Source organism: Ammospiza nelsoni, chromosome 31 (genome assembly GCF_027579445.1).
Source record: "Ammospiza nelsoni isolate bAmmNel1 chromosome 31, bAmmNel1.pri, whole genome shotgun sequence".
NCBI lineage: Eukaryota > Metazoa > Chordata > Aves > Passeriformes > Passerellidae > Ammospiza > Ammospiza nelsoni.
The window spans coordinates 182,608-199,719 of record NC_080663.1 but is presented as its reverse complement, the minus strand read 5'-3'; the positions used below and the strand labels follow the sequence as shown (position 1 = coordinate 199,719).

The window sequence follows — 17,112 nt, the reverse complement described above, 5'->3', positions numbered from 1 at the left end:
GGGGATGATTTGGGTGCAGAAGGAGCGGGGCGGAGCAGCTCGAGGGATGAAAACCTGGAATTCTGATGAGGAGAAGCCGGGAGAGCCGGAGGGGCACCCGAGGCGTGGCACGGATCCACCCGGGACAGGGAGGGAGAACCGGGAAGGACCAAACCCGGCTGGGTCCGGATCCTCAGGGAGGGAATTCCAGCCGGGATTCGGCTTCGTGAGCCGGGGGAGGAAGACTCCGAGGAAGGAGAGCGGCCCTGGAGGACCTGGTAGGTGCCACCTGCTGACCCTGGGGACATCTGGGGAGAATCCGAGCTTGGGAATGCTCCTTTGGAGGAAAAACGATGATTTGGGCAGAATTTGTCCCGATTTGGGCAGAATTTGACAGAATTTGGGCAGGGATCTACAGGGATTTGAATCGGGGTTAGACTCCAGGTTTTTTTCCCCATGGGAAATTCCTTTCCATGAGTTCTTGGTGGTATTTCCCACCCCGTTTTTCCTTATTTTTGCAATTTAGAAGCCCTGCTGCCCAAATTCTGTCAAATTCTGCCCAAACTGAGCTCCTCTTGCTCCCACAGCTGCAAGATCTGAAAAATGAGCTGGAGAAGAGGCAGGCGAAAAAAACCCCGGAGATTTCCCACCAGGGAACCCCAGAACAGGGGCAGGAGGAGAAGAACCAGAAGCAGGTGAGGGAATTCTCCCGTTCTGAGGGAAAATCTGGGGGAAAAGGGAATTAAACCCCCCTGGGAGGGCTGGCGGTTCCCGGAATTCCCAAATAATTCCATTTTCTGTGATTTTGAGGGATCTCAGGCTGAGCTGCCTCTCGTTTCTCTCTTCCCCCAGGATGTGAAGAGCTCCATCAGCAGGTTTGTGGTTTCTTCTCCCTGGAAAATCTTTTCCACGAGTTTTCCCCGGAGGAATGGAGGAGAGAACTCAGAGCTCGGCTCCTTTTGGGATGTGCTGATCCGCTGGGATTTGGTCTCAAAAACCTCAAAATAATTTAAAATGCTTGGCTCTTCACTCTGGCCCAAAATTCCCCCCAAAAATTTCTTCCTTCCTCATAAAAAATTTAGAAAAAAAATTAGAAAAAAATTAGGTTTAGAAATAATTTAGGTTTAGAAAATTTTAGGTTTAGAAAAAAAGAAAATTTAGGTTTAGAAAAGGAAATGAATCCAACAGGGAAATTTGGCCTTTGATCTCCTGGGTTCCCAAGGGAAAGGGGGGAAATTAAATCCCAAGATCCCAGCAGCACCAGCCCTCATTGCTGGCGGCTCCTGAGAAGTGTCAGGGGGGGTTTTGTCAGTTTTGTTTTAATTTATTTCTAATTCCAGGTGTGGGAAAGTGACTTTCCAGCTGCCCCTGGACGCGGCTCCGGGGCTGGAAGAGCGAGTTTGTCACTTCTCGTGGAGGAGCAGCGCCCTGAAGGAAACCCTGAGGAAGCTCCAAGGTACCCAGGGGGGGAACAAAAACAGATTTAAATTGTATTTTGGGAGAGCTGGAGGAGCTGAGCTGCCCTTCTCCCATCCTGGACCCCGACACGGCGCACCCCGAGCTGGCGCTGTCGGAGGACAGGAAGAGCATTTGGTCTAAAGATAGCAGGATGAAAACACAGAAGGATTACAAAACTACAAATTGACATGCCAAATAACACTACAAAATTACAAATTATTCATTCCAAATTAAGAAAATACACTTGAACATTGACCCCTGCTCTGTCCCCACAGCCAGCGTGACCCTGGACCCCGACACGGCGCACCCCGAGCTGGTTCTCTCTGAGGACGGGAAGAGCATTTGGTCTAAGGGCAGGGGGAGGAAAACCCTTACAAAATTACAAATTAACATCCAATTAACATGCCAATTAACAGTACAACACTGACCCAGCTCTGTCCCACAGCCAGCGTGACCCTGGACCCCGACACGGCGCACCCCGAGCTGGTTCTCTCCGAGGACGGGAAGAGCGTTTGGCGCGGATCCTCGCCCCGCCAGCTCCCGGACTGCCCCGAGCGCTTCGACCACTGGCCCTTCGTGCTGGGCTGCCAGAGCTTCGTGTCCGGGCGCCACTGCTGGCACGTGGACGTGGGCGACGGCGGCGACTGGGCCGTGGGCGTGGCGCGGGACTCGGTGCCCAGGAAGGGGCGGCTGAGCCTGGGCCCGCAGGGCGGGATCTGGGCCCTGGAGAAGTGGGGCGCGCAGCTGCGGGCGCTGACGGCGCGCAGGGCGACCCCGGTGGCGCCGCGGTGGCTGCCGCGCAGGGTCAGCGTGCACCTGGACTGCCACGGCGGCTCCGTGGCCTTCCTGGACGCCGAGGACGGGGCGCTGCTCTTCGTCTTCTCCCGGGCGGCCTTCGGCGGGGAGAGGCTCCGGCCCTGGCTCTGGGTGGTGGGGGCCCGGTCACGGCTGCGCGTGTGGCCCTGAGGGGAAATGTCCCCACGACTTTCACAGAGAATCGTGTGGGTTTGGGTTTGGGTTACAGTTAGTGTTAGGGTTAGTGTTAGTGTTAGGTTTCGGGTTAGGGTTAAGGTTAGAGTTAAGATTAGGGTTAGGTTAGGGTTAGGGTTTGGATTTGGGTTTGGATTTGGGTTATGGGTAGGCTTCAGCTTAGCTATAGGGTTAGGTTTTGGTTAGGGTTACAGTTAGTATCAGGGTTAGGTTAGGTTTAGGGTTAGGCTGGCGTTAGGAGTAGGGTTAAGGTTCGGTTTAGGGTTAAGGTTATGTTAGGGTTAGGGTTAGGTTTAAGATTAGGGTTAATTTTAGGGGACAATGAGGCACTAAACAGGGAAGAATCTGTGGAGAAGGGACTGTGGGTCAGAATAATTTGGAAGAAGGGGTAAATGGGAGAAATTGGAATGGAAAGGCCAATTTTTCCAAGTCTTGCCTGTCTGGCTGTAGACAATCCCACCTTCAAACCAAGGACTCTAAAGTTACATTTTTTAATGTAATGGTGGAGTTGGTCTTTTCTTTCTGAAAAAGGTCCCTGTGATGACCAGGTCTGTGGATTCCATGTTTTATATAGTTAATAATAAAAATAATAATTAATAATAATTTTTAAATTGTGATTTCCCCCTCTGTGTCCTCCCTGAGTGCCAGCAGTGGGACGTGGCCTCCAGGGAAAAGGGACAGGGACAGTCCCTGGGCTTGTGGCTCTTGCAGGTCACAAACACAAATGAGGTTTAATTAAACAAATTAAATTACTAAACAAATTAGCAAATGAGATTTAATTAAACAAATGGGGTTTAGTTAAACAAATGGGGTGTAATTAAGTAAAATTAAATGAAACACCCAGAGGCAGCAAACACCAGACAGAGAAGTTGAAACATGCAAATTTTGGGTTTTTAATTCATCCAAAGCCAGAGGGGAGGACAGAAAAGGGATTGGGGTGGCGCAGGATGGGGTGGGACAGAGGTAGTTCCGTTTTCAGCCCCCAGATTTGGGGGTGACACCTCAGGACAGCGACCCCGAGGGATGCTCAGCGACTCCAGCAGCTACAAATCCCCGGGAGAGCCGGGAATGGTGAGAAAACCCCGGGATTTGGGGGCGCTCAGGGGCACAGGGTGAGCCGGGCGCCCTCTCCCCACACCAGGAACCAGGGGCGGACGCTCTGCCCCTGGAACGAGGCCGCCGGGAAGGCGAAGATCAAACTCCTCTCGTCGGCATCGAAAAACGCCACCTGGCCCCTCTCGTAGTCCAGGGCCACCCTCACCCTGCTGGGCACCCGGGCGAGGAACAGCGGGACGCGCTCCAGGGAGGTGAGAGCCCAGAACTGGCCCTGGCAGAGCCCCATGGACCAGAGCTCCCACTCGGAGCCCCCAGGGGTCTCTGTCCCACTCCCGGGGGTCTCTGTCCCACTCCCGGGGGTCTCTGCCCCACTCCCGGGTGTCTCTGCCCCATTCCCAAAGGCGTCTGCCCCACTCCCGGGGGTCTCTGCCCCATTCCCGGGGGTCTCTGCCCCACTCTCGGGGGTCTCTGCCCCATTCCCACAGGCGTCTGCCCCACTCCCGGGGGTCTCTGCCCCAATCCCGAGGGTCTCTCTTCCACTCCCGGGCATCCCTGCACCATTCCCGAGTGTCTCTGCCCCATTCCCGGGGGTCTCTGCCCCATTCCCAAGGGTCTCTGTCCCACTCCCGGGCATCCCTGCTCCACTCCCGAGGGTCTCTGCCCCACTCCCGAGGGTCTCTGCCCCATTCCCGGGGGTCTCTGCCCCATTCCTGGGGGTCTCTCTCCCATTCCCGGGGGTCTCCCTGGCCACCCCCAGCGCCCAGGACCCCTCTGGTGCCACCCACACGTCCCAGCAGCGCCTCCCGCCCGTGACGCCCTCGCGGCCCAGCACGGAAGGGTCGGTGCCGGGCTCGGTGCCGGGCTCGGTGCCGGGCTCGGGTTGGGGTCCGTCCCCGGGAGGGTCCTGGGCTCTTTCCCAGCTGACGCTGCTCCCGTCGGGCGCCACGAGGAGCTGGGGGTGGGCAGTGCTGGGGTCCAGCGTCACCGTCACTGCGGCAGAGGGGATTCCGTGGGTCCTGCCTTCCCCGCGGGGCTTTTCCCCTCATTTCCCATCACTTTCCCTCATTTTCTCCTCATTTTCTCCTCATTTCCCCCTCATTTCCCCTTCATTATTTCCCCTAATTTCCCCCTCATTTCCCCTGATTTTCCCCTCATTTCCCATCATTTTCTCCTCATTTCTCATTTCCTTTTCCCCTGATTTTCCCCTCATTTCTCTTCATTTTCTCCTCATTTCCCCCTTATTTTCCCCTCATTTTCCCCTCATTTTCCCCCACCCCAGGACTCACTTCTCTCGGGCAGCTCGAAGGCCAGGATGTCTGAAAAAAAGGGGAGAAAGGGGAGATGTGGACTGATTGAAAAATACGGGAAAAAGTGGGAATGGGAATTTGGGGAGGCTGCTCAGCCATGCTGAGAATTACAACGTTTTATTGCAATAAAAACCTAATTGCAGTTAAAATAATTGCAGTTAAAATAATCACAATAAGTTACTGCATGTGCTTTAAGTACACAAATATAATTTATGGATGCACATATGCATATTAATTATAGAATAAACTTATCATAAATTTTAAAATTTAATTATTAAATGTATAATGCAAATTTAATATAAATTAATTTTTAATTAAATTAAATTTTATTAATTTAATTTAATTTAATAAAATCAATTAAATTAATCTCTTCATCCCCCAGCCTGCTCCAATACCTTGGAATCTCCTCAGTGTCTCCTCCAGGGGAACATTTTCCTCCCTGAAACGTTGAATTTTATTTTCCAAATCTGGAAGAGGCGACGGGGGCAGCTGGAAATTTTCATTTCTGAGGCTGGAAAAGGATGGAAAAAAGAGGTTGAGGATCCACCCCGGAGAGAATTCCCTGTGCACACCCACAGATTTGGGCACAAACCTGAATATTTTGGTCTCCAAATGAGGCCAAAACAGGGATTTGGGCACAAACCCGAATATTTTGGTGCTCAGGAAGCCCCGCCCTTACCTGCTCAAGGTGCTGCTGATGTCCTGGAGGGGACAGAAGGGACACAGGGCACGGTGAATCACTCGGAATCACGTGAAAAAGTAGATTTTTGGGGTTTTTAGAATGGGGGTTCAGGGGGCAAAATGGAGGGATCTGGGCCAGCCTTCCTCCTCCTTCTTCTTCTTGGCCTCCATCGTCTGCTGTGATGTTGGCACTTTTGGTTTGGTTTAGAGTAGGAGCTCACTGTCTATTTAATTTTTATTTAATTTTAATACCGTATTATTTTTAATTTTAATATTGTAGGTAATTTAAATATTGTCGTTTTAAATAGCGCATATGTAAATATTGTAGTTGTTTCTATAAAAAGACAACTCCACCCTGGGTGCAGGCAGAGTGCCTCTGACTGTTCTGCTGAGTGGACCTTGTCTGGACAGGAGAAAAAAATTTATAGATAAGATACAATAAAAAAAAAAAAAAAAGATAAAATTGAGAATGATAAATGAAGAGCTCTGACTCCTTCTTGGCTGGGAAAAGAGACTTTCCAACTTTTCTCGGGACAAGAAACTTTCTCTGGGAAAAGAGACTTTCCAATTTTTCTAAGAGACTTTCCAACTTTTCCCAGGACAAGAAACTTTCTCTGGGAAAAGAGACTTTCCAGCTTTTCTAAGAGGCTTCTCAACTTTTCTCAGGACAAGAAACTTTCTCTGGGAAAAGAGACTTTCCAGCTTTTCTAAGAGGCTTCCCAACTTTTCTGGGGACAAGAAGCTTTCACTAAGAAAAGAGACTTTTTGACTTTTCTCAGGACAAGAAACTTTCTCTGGGAAAGGAGACTTTCCGACTTTTCTCAGGAAAAGAAACTTCGGGAAAAGAGACTTTCCGACTTTTCTAAGAGACTTTCCGGCTTTTCTCGGGACAAGAAACTTTCTCTGGGAAAGGAGACTTCCCAGCTTTTCTCAAGACAAGAAACTTTCTCTGAGAAAAGAGACTTTCCAACTTTTCTAAGAGACTTTCCGACTTTTCCCGGGACAAGAAACTTTCTCTGGGAAAGGAGACTTTCCGACTTTTCTCAGGAAAAAGAAACTTTGGGAAAAGAGACTTTCCGACTTTTCTAAGAGACTTTCCGGCTTTTCTCGGGACAAGAAACTTTCTGTGAGAAAAGAGACTTCCCAGCTTTTCCAAGAGCCTTTCCCGCTCATCTCGGGGTCCCCGCGCCAGCCGAGCCCCCGGCGCCGCTGTCACCTGCAGGAAGGGGCGCGCCGGCCGCCGCCGCAGCTCCAGGGCGCGGCTCTCGAGCCGGGAGATCTCCTGGGTCAGCGCCGTCACCGCCTCCTCGTGCGCCCGCCCGATGTCGCTCTGCAGGCGCCGCAGCCGCGCCAGGAGGCGCCGCCAAAGCTCCTCCAGGCACCGGCGCAGCCCCTGGAAATGCGACAGGAGGCGCTGCCGCTCCGCCTCGGTCCGCGCCTGCCGGGTGCCGCGCACGGGCAAAGGAGATTTGGATTTTTAGTCAAAACCCCTCCCTGCGCAGAGACCCCAGCCCCAGGAACGGCCGCCCGCCTCTAAACCCATCGGGACACACCCCTGCCCGAGACATAAAATTTAACGGATTTAGGGATTTTATAGGAGCTGAGGTTTTAGTTAGAGATAAGATTTATTGGAGTTAATCAAAATAAATGATGAGGTTAAGAGTTAGTAGCTAACTAATAATTGATTGCTTGTCGACACAATGTTTGCTTAGTTGGGTTTGTAATTAATTGATTGCTTGGTTAGCTGGTTTATAATGAAGAATATAGAAATGGTTTTTAGGAACACGAGACAATTGTTTTTAGGAACACAAGACAATTGTAGGCCTCCTCTGTCGGGAGTCCATCAGGAGACACCCCCGCCTAAAATGTAAATTTTAAAGGATTTAGGGATTTTATACGAGCTGAGATCTTAGTTAGAGAGATAAGCTTTATTGGAGTTAATCAAAATAAATGATGGAGTTAAGAGTTAGTAGTTAACTAATAATTGATTGCTTGTCAACATAATGTTTCGTTAGCTGGGTTTGTAATGAAGAATATAGAAACTGATAAATGGTTTTTAGGAACATAACACAATTGTTTTTAGGAACATTATACAATTGTGGCCTCCTCTGTTCTGAAACCGTTTGAAGATGGGGAATGGGAGTTCTGCCAATGGGTTCAATTGTCACATTTGCATTGAAAAGGTAGAAGGGTCAGAAGGTGGAAGACTTCATTTATTTCCTCTTTTTCGGACCCTTCCCCATGAAAGGGACCACCGAGTCATTTTGAGGAACAAACTACACATGCTTAATTAGCTTTTGAACTAATTGCCATACAAAGCGGGGACTGGGATGTACCAAAGTTATGAATATGTAATTTTATTTTGGGTATTCAATACTTGTATAGATAAAAGGGCTCTGGAATCACCTGTAAATCGCGGTGTGAATTTGAGAACTATCCTGAAATTCACTTTCTAACTTTAAACTGTCAGAGAGGCTTTGTCTGTCATACTTGGATATGGGTACCAGATCAATATCCATATTTTTAATAAATCACGCCCGTCCGCTCCACAGCATTTACCAAACAATCCCAGTTTCTCCTCATTTCAGCCTCCCGGAGCTCCAGGAGTTTGTCCCTGTCGTCCTTCAGGGTCTGCAGCCCGGCCTGGATTTGTTCCTGAGGGAAGGAAAAATATAAAAATCCCGTTTTTTGGGAAGGGGGTTGGAGTGCTGGTAACTCCGTTTCTCCTCCCATTTCCAGGAAAAAAAAAATCCCACTCTTTTTGCCCATATTCCTGCAGATTTAGGGATGGTCTGCAGGAAAATTGTCCCGCTCTTTTTGCCCATATTCCTGCAGATTTAGGAATGGTCTGCAGGAAAATTGTCCCGCTCTTTTTGCCCACATTCCTGCAGATTTAGGAGTGGGCTCCAGTAAAAAAATCTCGCTCTTTTTGCCCATATTCCTGCAGATTTAGGGATTTGGTGCCCGCTGGGCGCTGGAGCGGGACAGCGGCCGGAATTCCGCGGCACGGAGGATGAGGAGGAGGAGGATGAGGGGGATGAAGACCCCGATCGCTCCAGGCTCGGCGGAGAACAGAGAGAGCAGAAGCAGCTGAGCGTGTCCCGATCCCCTAAAGGGTCTGGGGGCCCGGGGGGACATTTTTGGGTGGAAACCGCGATTACCTCGAACTCCCGCACCGCCTCCGGCAGCGGCAGCACCGTGTGCGCTCGGTGCGCCCGCGACTCGCGGCAGATCGCGCACAGCAGAGCCGCGTCCTCCTTGCAGAAAGCCTCCAGCGGCTCCCGGTGCCTCCGGCAGCCTTCCTCCTCCTCCTCCTCCTCCTCCTCGGCTGCCAGCGCCTCCCCGCGGCTCAGGCGCCGGGCCAGCTCCAGCACCCGCTGCAGCTCGCGGCTCGGGCGGAGGCTCCGCCGCGGGGCCGTGTCCCGGCAGCGCGGGCACGCGAACCCGCCCGTGGGCCACTCCCAGCAGCGCTCGATGCACGCCCGGCAGAAGTGGTGCCCGCAGTGGATGGACACGGGGTCGCGGAAATATTCCCGGCAGATGGGGCAGGAGGCCTCGCCCGGCAGCTCGTCCATGGCTGCCCGGAGCCGCCGCAGCTTTCGGTTTCCCCGCGCTCCGGGGGAGGCGGCGCCTTCCTGTCCCTGGTGGGGATGGGGATGGAGGGTGGGAGGTGGCAAAAATCCGCCTGATTTGGCCCGAAATCCTGCCTTCGGAGGGGCTGGGGATGGAGGGTGGGAGGTGGCCAAAATACGCTCTTTTGGCCCCAAAAACCTGCCCGAGGTGGGGCTGAGGATGGAGGGTGGGAGGTGGCCAAAATCCTCCTGACTCGGCCCCAAACTCCTGCCCCCGTGTGAGTTGAGGATGGAGGGTGGGAAGTGGCAAAAATCCTCCTGATTGAGCCCAAAATCCTGAGGATGGAGGGTAGGCAGTGGCCAAAATCTTCCTGATTTGGCCCCAAAATCCTGGGCCTGAGGATGGAGGGACCTGCATTCATCAGGCGGGAACTTCCCACCCTTGTCCTTGCATTTTTTTAAAAATAAATTTAAATTCAGATTTTAGAGAATTTTTATTGAGGTTTTTCCTCCGAAACGGCGACAAAAGGAGGCAGGTTGATCCCATCCCTGGATTTGCTCACACCTAGAAGAAATTGGGCAAAATCCTGCAGAAAAACTTGGATTAGTGATTTTATTTTCCTCTGGCAGTGAGGAAATCTCTCCTTGCCGGTTAAACCCGAGCCTCCAGCTCGCTCTTGAGCCCGAGAATTCACCGTGATCGCACCCGGATAATCACGGATTTCACGGATAATCAAGGAGGGAAATCGCTTGGAAAGGGGATCCTGATCCATCCCAACTCTTTGCAGGACTCACCCCCCGATAAATCAACCTTGGACCCAGATTAAGAAAAAAAAAAAAAAAAAAAAAAAAAAAAGAAAAAAAAAAAAAAAAGAAAAAAGTGTTCAGCACCAAGCCGCCCCCCAGGTTTCAGTCTGAATGTTCCCCGAGCACCGGAAAACCCACAACCCCCCAAAAACTCTCTCACAGAATTAACGGCGGGTGAGTTTTTGACCGATTTCCTCAATTAAAAAATGGGGAAAAAAAAAAATCATCGCTTCGGTACCAGCCCCGAGTTCCGGTGGCTTCTGCACTTGTCTGTGGGGGCTACGGGAAAAAAAGGAAAGTTAAAAATAAAATTAAAGACAGGAAAGTCTGTGGTCAGCCCCGAGCCGTGAGAGAAGTGATTTCCTGTGAAAAAGGAGAAGTGAAAGGAGCAATAAAATTATTTTTGAATAAAGGTGCTGTAGCTGCACACGTAGGGGTGGGGAGGGGTGGAGTGCTGAAAAATGGGGAATTTGGGAATTCTGAACAATCGGGAATGAGCAGCAAAGGATGAGCCAAGGATTGCTCCAAGCTCTGTCCCCACGGCCCCAATTATTAATTGCCCTTTGATTAATTAAGAGTGACTCAATAAATTAAACACGCATGTAAATTAAATTTATCAAGGAGTAAATTAAAAATAAATACATTGAAAGCAGCGAAACCAGGCTGGTTCCTGGTTCAGACTTCGAGGAGATGCCTGGGGCGGCCTCGCCCTTTCCCTGGGTGTTTTTTGGGGGAGAAAGGAGTGAAAAAGGGGCTGAGGGCGGATTCCAACCGAGCCGGTAATTGATGAATGAACCTGGTGTCAAACCTGGTGCCAAACCCGGTATTAGACTCGGTGCCAAACCCGGTATTAGACCCAGCGCCAATCCCAGTATTAGACCCGGTGCCAAGCCCGGTATCAGACCTGGTACCAAACGAGCCGGTGCCAAGCCCGGTGTCAATTCCGGCGCCAAGCGTGGTATTACCCCCAAACGAGCCGGCGTCAAACCCGGTATTAACCCCGGTGCTAAGCCCGGTATTAGCCCCAGTACCAAACCAGCCGGTGCTAAGCCCGGCATCAGCCCCGGTGCCGAGCCCGGTGCTAAGCCCGGTATCAGCCCCAGCGCCAAACCGCCCCGGGCCACGCCCGGCGCCGAGCCCTGCTCATCTCGGCAGCGCAGCCGCTCCGCTCCCCTCCCGCTCCCAGCCCGGGACACCGGCAGGAAGCGGAGCCGCCGCGGCCCCGGGGGGGGCGGAACCGAGGCAGAACAAGGGCGGAACCCAGGCGGACCCGAGGAGGAACCGGGGCGGAACCGAGGCGGAACCGAGGCGGAACCAGGGCGGAACCGGGACGGACCCGAGGAGGAACCGGGGCGGAACCGAGGCGGAACCGGTGCGGACCCGAGGCGGAACCGGGACGGAACCGAGGCGGAACCGGTGCAGACCCGGTGCGGACCCGAGGCGGAACCCAGGCGGACCCGAGGAGGAACCGGGGCGGAACCAGGACGGAACCGGTGCGGACCCGAGGCGGAACCAGGACGGAACCGGGACGGACCCGAGGCGGAACCGGGACGGACCCGAGGCGGAACCGGTGCGGACCCGGTCCGGTGCCGGCGGCGCGGCCATGGCCGAGCTCCGCGCCGAAGCCTCGTGCCCGCTGTGCTTCGGACTCTTCCAGGAGCCCGTGTCCATCCACTGCGGGCACAACTTCTGCCGGGCGTGCATCGAGCGCTGCTGGCGGAGCTGCCGGGACAGCTTCGCGTGCCCGCGCTGCCGGGAGGCGGCCCCGGAGCGCAGCCTGAGACCCAACGCGGAGCTGGCCGGCATCATCCGCATCGCTCAGCGCCTCAGCCTCCGCGGCCGGGCCCGCGACGGGGAGCGGCTCTGCCCGAAGCACGGCGAGGCGCTGAAGCTGTTCTGCGAGGAGGAGCAGAGCCCGGTGTGCCGCGAGTGCCGCCGCTCCCCGGAGCACCGGCTGCACGCCGCCGTGCCCATCGAGGAGGCGGCGGAGGAGCACAAGGTGGGGATGTCCAGGTGTTCCTGGGGGTGAGGGATGAAGGGAAGGAGGGAAAGGCCAGGTGAGTGTGGTTTTCCTTGCAAAAGTCGGGATTTCTGCGCTTTCCGCCCGTTGGGTGACGGCCGCTCCCATTCCCGCCCGCCCCGCGCTCCCGGTATCGCCGGATGGAGAAAAAGGCACCGAGCCGCGGTTGGTGCTTCTCCCCCGGATGGAGGGAAAGGCACCGAGCCGCTGTTGGTGTTTTTCCTTCTCTCAGGAGAGATTCCAGGCTCACGCGCAGATCCTCAGGGACCGCAGAGAGAAGATGCTGGGGCAGAAGGCGGCGGAGGAAGGGAAGAGCTCGGAGCTGCTGGTGGGTGACCCTTCCCTTGTCCATGCGGGCGCACCTGGGCACACCTGGGCACACCTGTGCACACCTGTGCCCGCCGCCGCCCTCACGGCGAGGAAATTCCCCGCCGTGAGTTCCGGTATCCAACCCAAACCTGGATTTTTCCCAGGAGTTTTGCCTCTTTCCATGTGCTCACAAGTGGGGCACATCCCCAGATTCCCCAGAAAACGGGAATCACCCCAATTGCATTTTTCTTTTTTTGCCTTGTTTTCCCTTTCCCTGATCTCTAACACTGACTAATCTGTTTATGGGTTTATTTTGCACCTTCCCTCGTCCAAAGGTCCGGAGCCTTTTTTGGGTGCAAAGTTTACGGGCCATGGGAAAACGCTTTGCCAGCGATCCCCGCCTAGAAATGGCAGAAAAAAAAACCCCAAAAACCCCCAAAAACAAACAAACAAAACCCCACACATATATAAAAATAAAAATATACAATATATTTATATATTGTATATAAAATACATATAATATAAAATATATAATATATATTTTATATATAACATAACATAATATAATATAATATAAATACATAAATATATATATATAATTTAAAAAATTATTTAAAATTCTGTGGATACTCCCCATGCTTTGCAAGAACCCTGGCGGTGACAAATCCCCTTCCAAGCCCACCCCGCTGGCGCTTCCCTCCCTCCCAGCCCCGTCCCAGCCCCTCCGGTGTTCCCGTGGCAGGAGCGGGTGGCGGCGGAGCGGCGGCGGCTCCGGTGCCGGGTGCGGGAGCTGCAGCAGCTCCTGGAGGGGCAGGAGCGGCTCCTCCTGGCCCGGCTGGCGCAGCTGGAGCGGGACATCGAGCGCAGGCGGGAGGAGAGCGTCGGCCGCCTCTCGGAGCGCATCTCCTCCGTGGGACGGCAGATCCAGGAGCTGGAGGAAAAGTGCCGGCAGCCGCCCTGGGAGCTGCTGCAGGTGAGGAGCCACCAAAACACCAAATCCCGAGCCTTGGAAAACCCAGAGAATCCCAGGTTTGGGCAGGAAGGGGCCTCAAATCCCAAACAGAATCCCAGGTTTGGGCAGGAAGGGGCCTCCCGGAGCCACAGCAAACACACCTTCCACTGGGCTGTGCTTCTCCAGCCTGGAGATATAAAAAATCCTTTGGCTAAACAGCCAAACATTTGAACAGCCATATATTCAAATATCCAAATTTTCAAACAGCCAAACGTTCAAACAAACAAACTTTCAAATATCCAAATATTTAAACACCCAATCATTCAAACACCCCTATACATTTAAACAGCCAAACATTCAAACATCCAAACACCCCTATATTCAAACAGCCAAACATTCAAATGAGCAGAGATGCTAATTAGGAGCCGCAACCGTGGGCGGGGCGATGATGCCGATAACCCAACTGCTTATCAGAGCTGCCTCACCTGCATTCCCGCGGATCCGGAATCCCCCAGGGTCACTCCGGAGCCCTCCCTGGCTGCTCACCCCGGGCTGGCTCCGCCCTGACCTGTCCGTCCGTCTGTCTGAGTGTCTGAGTGTCTGTCTGTGTGTGTGTCTGTCTCTCCCCTGCAGGACAGCAGAGACATCCTGAGCAGGTTTGTGGCTCCTCACCTGCATTCCCGATGTGTTCTTGTTTGGCTTTGGTGGACCCCAAAACCCCCAAGACCCCCTGACCTGTGTGAGATGGACACAGGACACGACTGGGACACCACAAAAATCCAGTTAGGATGGTGGAGATCAGGGTCAGGTATACCTTCAGGGTTGGGAAGGAACCCCAAAATCCCAACAAACCCTGACCTGTGTGGCACGGACACAGGACACGGCTGGGACACCACAAAAATCCAGTTGGGATGGTGGAGACCGGGGTCAGGTACCTTCAGAGGGGTGAAGGAACCCCAAAACCCCCTGAGATGGACACAGGACGGCTGGGACACCACCCAAGTCCAGTTAGGATGGTGGAGACTGGGGTCAGGTACCTTCAGGGGATGAAGGAACCTCCAGTTCTGCTGTGGCTGCTCTCTGATCTGTGAAAACCTGGCTGATTCTGGAGGGATGGGATTTTCCTCCTCAAAAACAGGGAGCCGGATCTAAAAGGGTTAAATTCTGAGTGAATTAGAATTTTGGGAATTAGAATTCTACACCCTTAACAGATCTGATTGTGTCCCCTCCAGACTGGGGGTGGGAAGGAGGAAAGCGGGCAAGGAAAATTGTTTTTATTCCCTAATTTCCACTGGTAAAAAATCTTCACCATCCAGAGGCTCCTCAGTCATGGCTGGGTCAGAAACTTCTCCAGGAGGAGCAGATCCCAAAAACCTCCTGGAGATGCCAAAACCTGACAGGAAGGGAGTTATAAAATCATGGAAATTTGGGATGGTTTGGGTCAGAAAGGGTTTTTCAAGCCTTCCCAGCTGCCTCTCCAGTCCCACTATTCCAAATTTTTGTGGAAAATTTTTTTTTCTGATTTCCAGGCTGGAGGAGCAGAGCGCCCCAGAGTTGGTGGAGACCTCAGCAGAGCTGGCAGAGGAACCCACAGGGCCGCCCCAGGAAAATGTCACCCTCAAGGAGATGCTGAAGAAATTCCAAGGTAGGGAGGGAGCAGGGAAAGGGGGGTGGGCGCTGTGTCAGTACCACATTTGGAAAGTGCCCCACAAAGGTGGAAATTCCAGAAATTTCCACATGGAAACTTCAGAAAGGGGGAGCGCCGGGACAGCCCCAAATGACCAGCAAAACCCCCACACTCCAGAGCTTCATTTTCCCATAATTTCTCCGTCATTTACTCCATCATTTACTCTGTAATTTCTCCATAATTTCTCCATAGTTTCTCCATAATTTTCCCATAATTTTCTCCATAATTTCTCCATAGTTTCTCTATAATTTCTCCATCATTTACTCCATAATTTCTCGATCATTTTCTCCATAATTTCTCCATAATTTTCTTCATAATTTCTCCATCATTTCTCAATAATTTTCTCAATAATTTTCTCAATCATTTCTCAGTCATTTTCTCAATAATTTTCTCCATCATTTTCTCCATCATTTCTCGATAATTTTCTCCATAATTTCTCCGTAATTTCTCCATCATTTCTCCATCATTTCTCCATCATTTCTTGATCATTTTCTCAATCATTTGTCCCCCCAAAGGTGAGACAAAGCCAATCCCAAAGGTGGCACAAACCCACCCCAAATCTCTGGCGGGGCCAGACCCCAACCATCCCTCCCTCCCTCCCTCCGCAGTCAGCCTGACGCTGGACCCCGACACCGCCCATCCCCGCCTGGCCCTGTCCGAGGATGGGAGATGCGTCCGCTGGGACGACGCCCGCAGATCCGTCCCCGAGCACCCCAAACGCTTCGACTCCTCCCGATGCGTGCTGGCCCGCGAGGGGTTCACCTGCGGCCGCCACTACTGGGAGGTCCAGGTGTGCCAGGGCTCGGCCTGGGCCCTCGGCGTGGCCAAGGCCTCCGTGGCCAGGAAGGGCCGGGTCAGCGTCAAGCCCGAGCGGGGGATCTGGGCCGTGGGGCAGTGCGGCAGCCAGTGCCAGGCTCTGACGTCCCCCAGTGTCCCCATCGCCCTCCCTGAGGCCCCCGAGGTGGTCGGGGTCTACCTGGACTATGAGGGCGGGCGCGTGGCGTTTTTCGATGTGCAGAGGGAGGTGCCGATGTTCGCGTACCCCGCGGCGAGGTTTGGGGGCGAGGAGCTGCTGCCCCTGCTGTGCCTGGGCAGGGGGTGCTGCTTCAGGCTGAGCCCCTGAGCCCCCCGAGGTGGGGTACGCAGCTGAGAGGGAGTTTGGGTGGGAAATTGCATTTTTTACATTGCTTCTCCATAATTTCTTCATAATTTCCATAGTTTCTCCGTCATTTCTCCATCATTTTCTCTATAATTTCTTGATCATATTCTCCATAATTTTCTCCATAATTTCTCCATCATCTTTCCATCATTTCCATTATTTCTCCATTATTTTCTCCATCATTTCTTCATAATTTCCTCCATCATTTTCTAAATCATTTCTCCATAATTCCTCGATCATTTTCTCGATAATTTCTCCATAGTTTCTCCATCATTTCTCTGTCATTTTCTCCCTCATTTCTGCACAATTTTTTCCCTCATTTCTCCATCATTTCTCGATAATTTTTTCCATCATTTCCATCATCTCCATTTTCCTGCAAGGAGAATTCAGAGAAATGTTGGTCCGAGGGTTCTGAGAGGCTTTTACCATTTGGGAGTGAGAAATAAAAAGGGAGAAAATGCACAGAGACCTCTTTTTTTAGTGAATTCAACCCAAAAAATCTTGTGTTTAGGTGTTGTTATGAGCGATAAATCTCTTATCGCAGTTCCCTGGTGGTCTAGTGGTTAGGATTCGGCGCTCTCACCGCCGCGGCCCGGGTTCGATTCCCGGTCAGGGAATGAGATTTTACTTGCCTAAAAAGTCATTTTTTGGAAAAATCTACTAATATTTAGACATCTCCTAACTCCCAAAACACTCCTTTTCTCCTCTTTTTTGTGCCTCATCCCCTTCCTCCTGTCCCAGCGCCTTCTGTTACTGAGCAATGAATAAATAAATACATAAATAAATAAACAATAATGCTAATTGTATTTTTTTTTCATTACCTTTATAAGAAAGGCGTTTGCTAGCTGCTAAACTAATTGCAGTTGAATACTGAAATTAATTAATGGCCATTATTGAGGAGTCAATTGTTTATTTTGCATTAGGATTATTTACAAGGAGCAATTTCAAAAATTTTAAAAAGAGGAACAATATGGAAAAGAGGGGGGAAATTCGAAAAAGGATCATTCGATAAACGGAATAATAATTTGAGAAAAGGGGAAGAATGCTTTTAAAATAATTGGAAAAGGAATAGTAATATCAGAGAGGGAAAAATAAGTATTAGAAGGAGGTTAATGCTTTGAAAATGGGAATAATG

General features: G+C 51.9%; 3 protein-coding genes and 1 non-coding gene across 6 annotated transcripts; 3 read left to right on the top strand and 1 right to left on the bottom strand.

Annotated features, from left to right (window-relative positions):
* Nucleotides 1-319: 319 nt before the first annotated feature.
* Nucleotides 320-7,884, top strand: LOC132085642 (E3 ubiquitin-protein ligase TRIM39-like). Of its 3 annotated transcripts, none has more exons than XM_059491098.1 (6): nucleotides 320-674; nucleotides 832-854; nucleotides 1,320-1,435; nucleotides 1,883-3,734; nucleotides 5,173-5,549; nucleotides 6,138-7,884. In XM_059491098.1, the coding sequence occupies exons 1-4, from the start codon at nucleotides 453-455 to the stop codon at nucleotides 2,401-2,403; spliced, it is 882 nt and encodes a 293-aa protein (XP_059347081.1). In that variant the 5' UTR covers nucleotides 320-452; the 3' UTR covers nucleotides 2,404-3,734; nucleotides 5,173-5,549; nucleotides 6,138-7,884. The 3 variants fall into 3 exon arrangements, with proteins under 3 accessions (XP_059347081.1, XP_059347080.1, XP_059347079.1); XM_059491097.1 differs by having other exon boundaries at nucleotides 6,071-7,884; XM_059491096.1 differs by having other exon boundaries at nucleotides 5,173-7,884.
* Nucleotides 3,527-9,046, bottom strand: LOC132085513 (E3 ubiquitin-protein ligase TRIM11-like). Its single transcript, XM_059490990.1, has 7 exons — nucleotides 8,633-9,046; nucleotides 8,031-8,126; nucleotides 6,688-6,909; nucleotides 5,470-5,492; nucleotides 5,186-5,301; nucleotides 4,770-4,799; nucleotides 3,527-4,473 (listed from the first exon to the last, which is right to left on the bottom strand). The coding sequence occupies exons 1-7, from the start codon at nucleotides 9,044-9,046 to the stop codon at nucleotides 3,527-3,529; spliced, it is 1,848 nt and encodes a 615-aa protein (XP_059346973.1).
* A 2,243-nt stretch (nucleotides 9,047-11,289) lies between these two features.
* Nucleotides 11,290-16,772, top strand: LOC132085658 (E3 ubiquitin-protein ligase TRIM39-like). Its single transcript, XM_059491119.1, has 6 exons — nucleotides 11,290-11,849; nucleotides 12,103-12,198; nucleotides 12,922-13,152; nucleotides 13,765-13,787; nucleotides 14,661-14,776; nucleotides 15,427-16,772. Exons 1-6 carry the CDS (start codon nucleotides 11,454-11,456, stop codon nucleotides 15,939-15,941), a joined length of 1,377 nt encoding a protein of 458 aa, XP_059347102.1. The 5' UTR covers nucleotides 11,290-11,453; the 3' UTR covers nucleotides 15,942-16,772.
* Nucleotides 16,523-16,594, top strand: TRNAE-CUC (transfer RNA glutamic acid (anticodon CUC)). Its single transcript has one exon. It is a non-coding gene; the product is annotated as a tRNA-Glu (tRNA).
* Nucleotides 16,773-17,112: the final 340 nt, after the last annotated feature.

Bases quoted from the DNA above. Each gene is read 5' to 3' on its own strand.
- LOC132085642 (XM_059491098.1), top strand. From the start codon at position 453: ATGAGTTCTTGGTGGTATTTCCCACCCCGTTTTTCCTTATTTTTGCAA. The intron at 855-1,319 runs GTTTGTGGTTTC...TTCTAATTCCAG, and splicing joins GTGAAGAGCTCCATCAGCAG to GTGTGGGAAAGTGACTTTCC. The intron at 1,436-1,882 runs GTACCCAGGGGG...TCTGTCCCACAG, and splicing joins AACCCTGAGGAAGCTCCAAG to CCAGCGTGACCCTGGACCCC.
- LOC132085513 (XM_059490990.1), bottom strand. From the start codon at position 9,046: ATGGACGAGCTGCCGGGCGAGGCCTCCTGCCCCATCTGCCGGGAATAT. The intron at 8,127-8,632 runs GTAATCGCGGTT...TCCTTCCCTCAG, and splicing joins AGGCGGTGCGGGAGTTCGAG to GAACAAATCCAGGCCGGGCT. The intron at 4,474-4,769 runs GTGAGTCCTGGG...CCTCTGCCGCAG, and splicing joins CTTCGAGCTGCCCGAGAGAA to TGACGGTGACGCTGGACCCC.
- LOC132085658 (XM_059491119.1), top strand. From the start codon at position 11,454: ATGGCCGAGCTCCGCGCCGAAGCCTCGTGCCCGCTGTGCTTCGGACTC. The intron at 11,850-12,102 runs GTGGGGATGTCC...TCCTTCTCTCAG, and splicing joins AGGCGGCGGAGGAGCACAAG to GAGAGATTCCAGGCTCACGC. The intron at 14,777-15,426 runs GTAGGGAGGGAG...CTCCCTCCGCAG, and splicing joins GATGCTGAAGAAATTCCAAG to TCAGCCTGACGCTGGACCCC.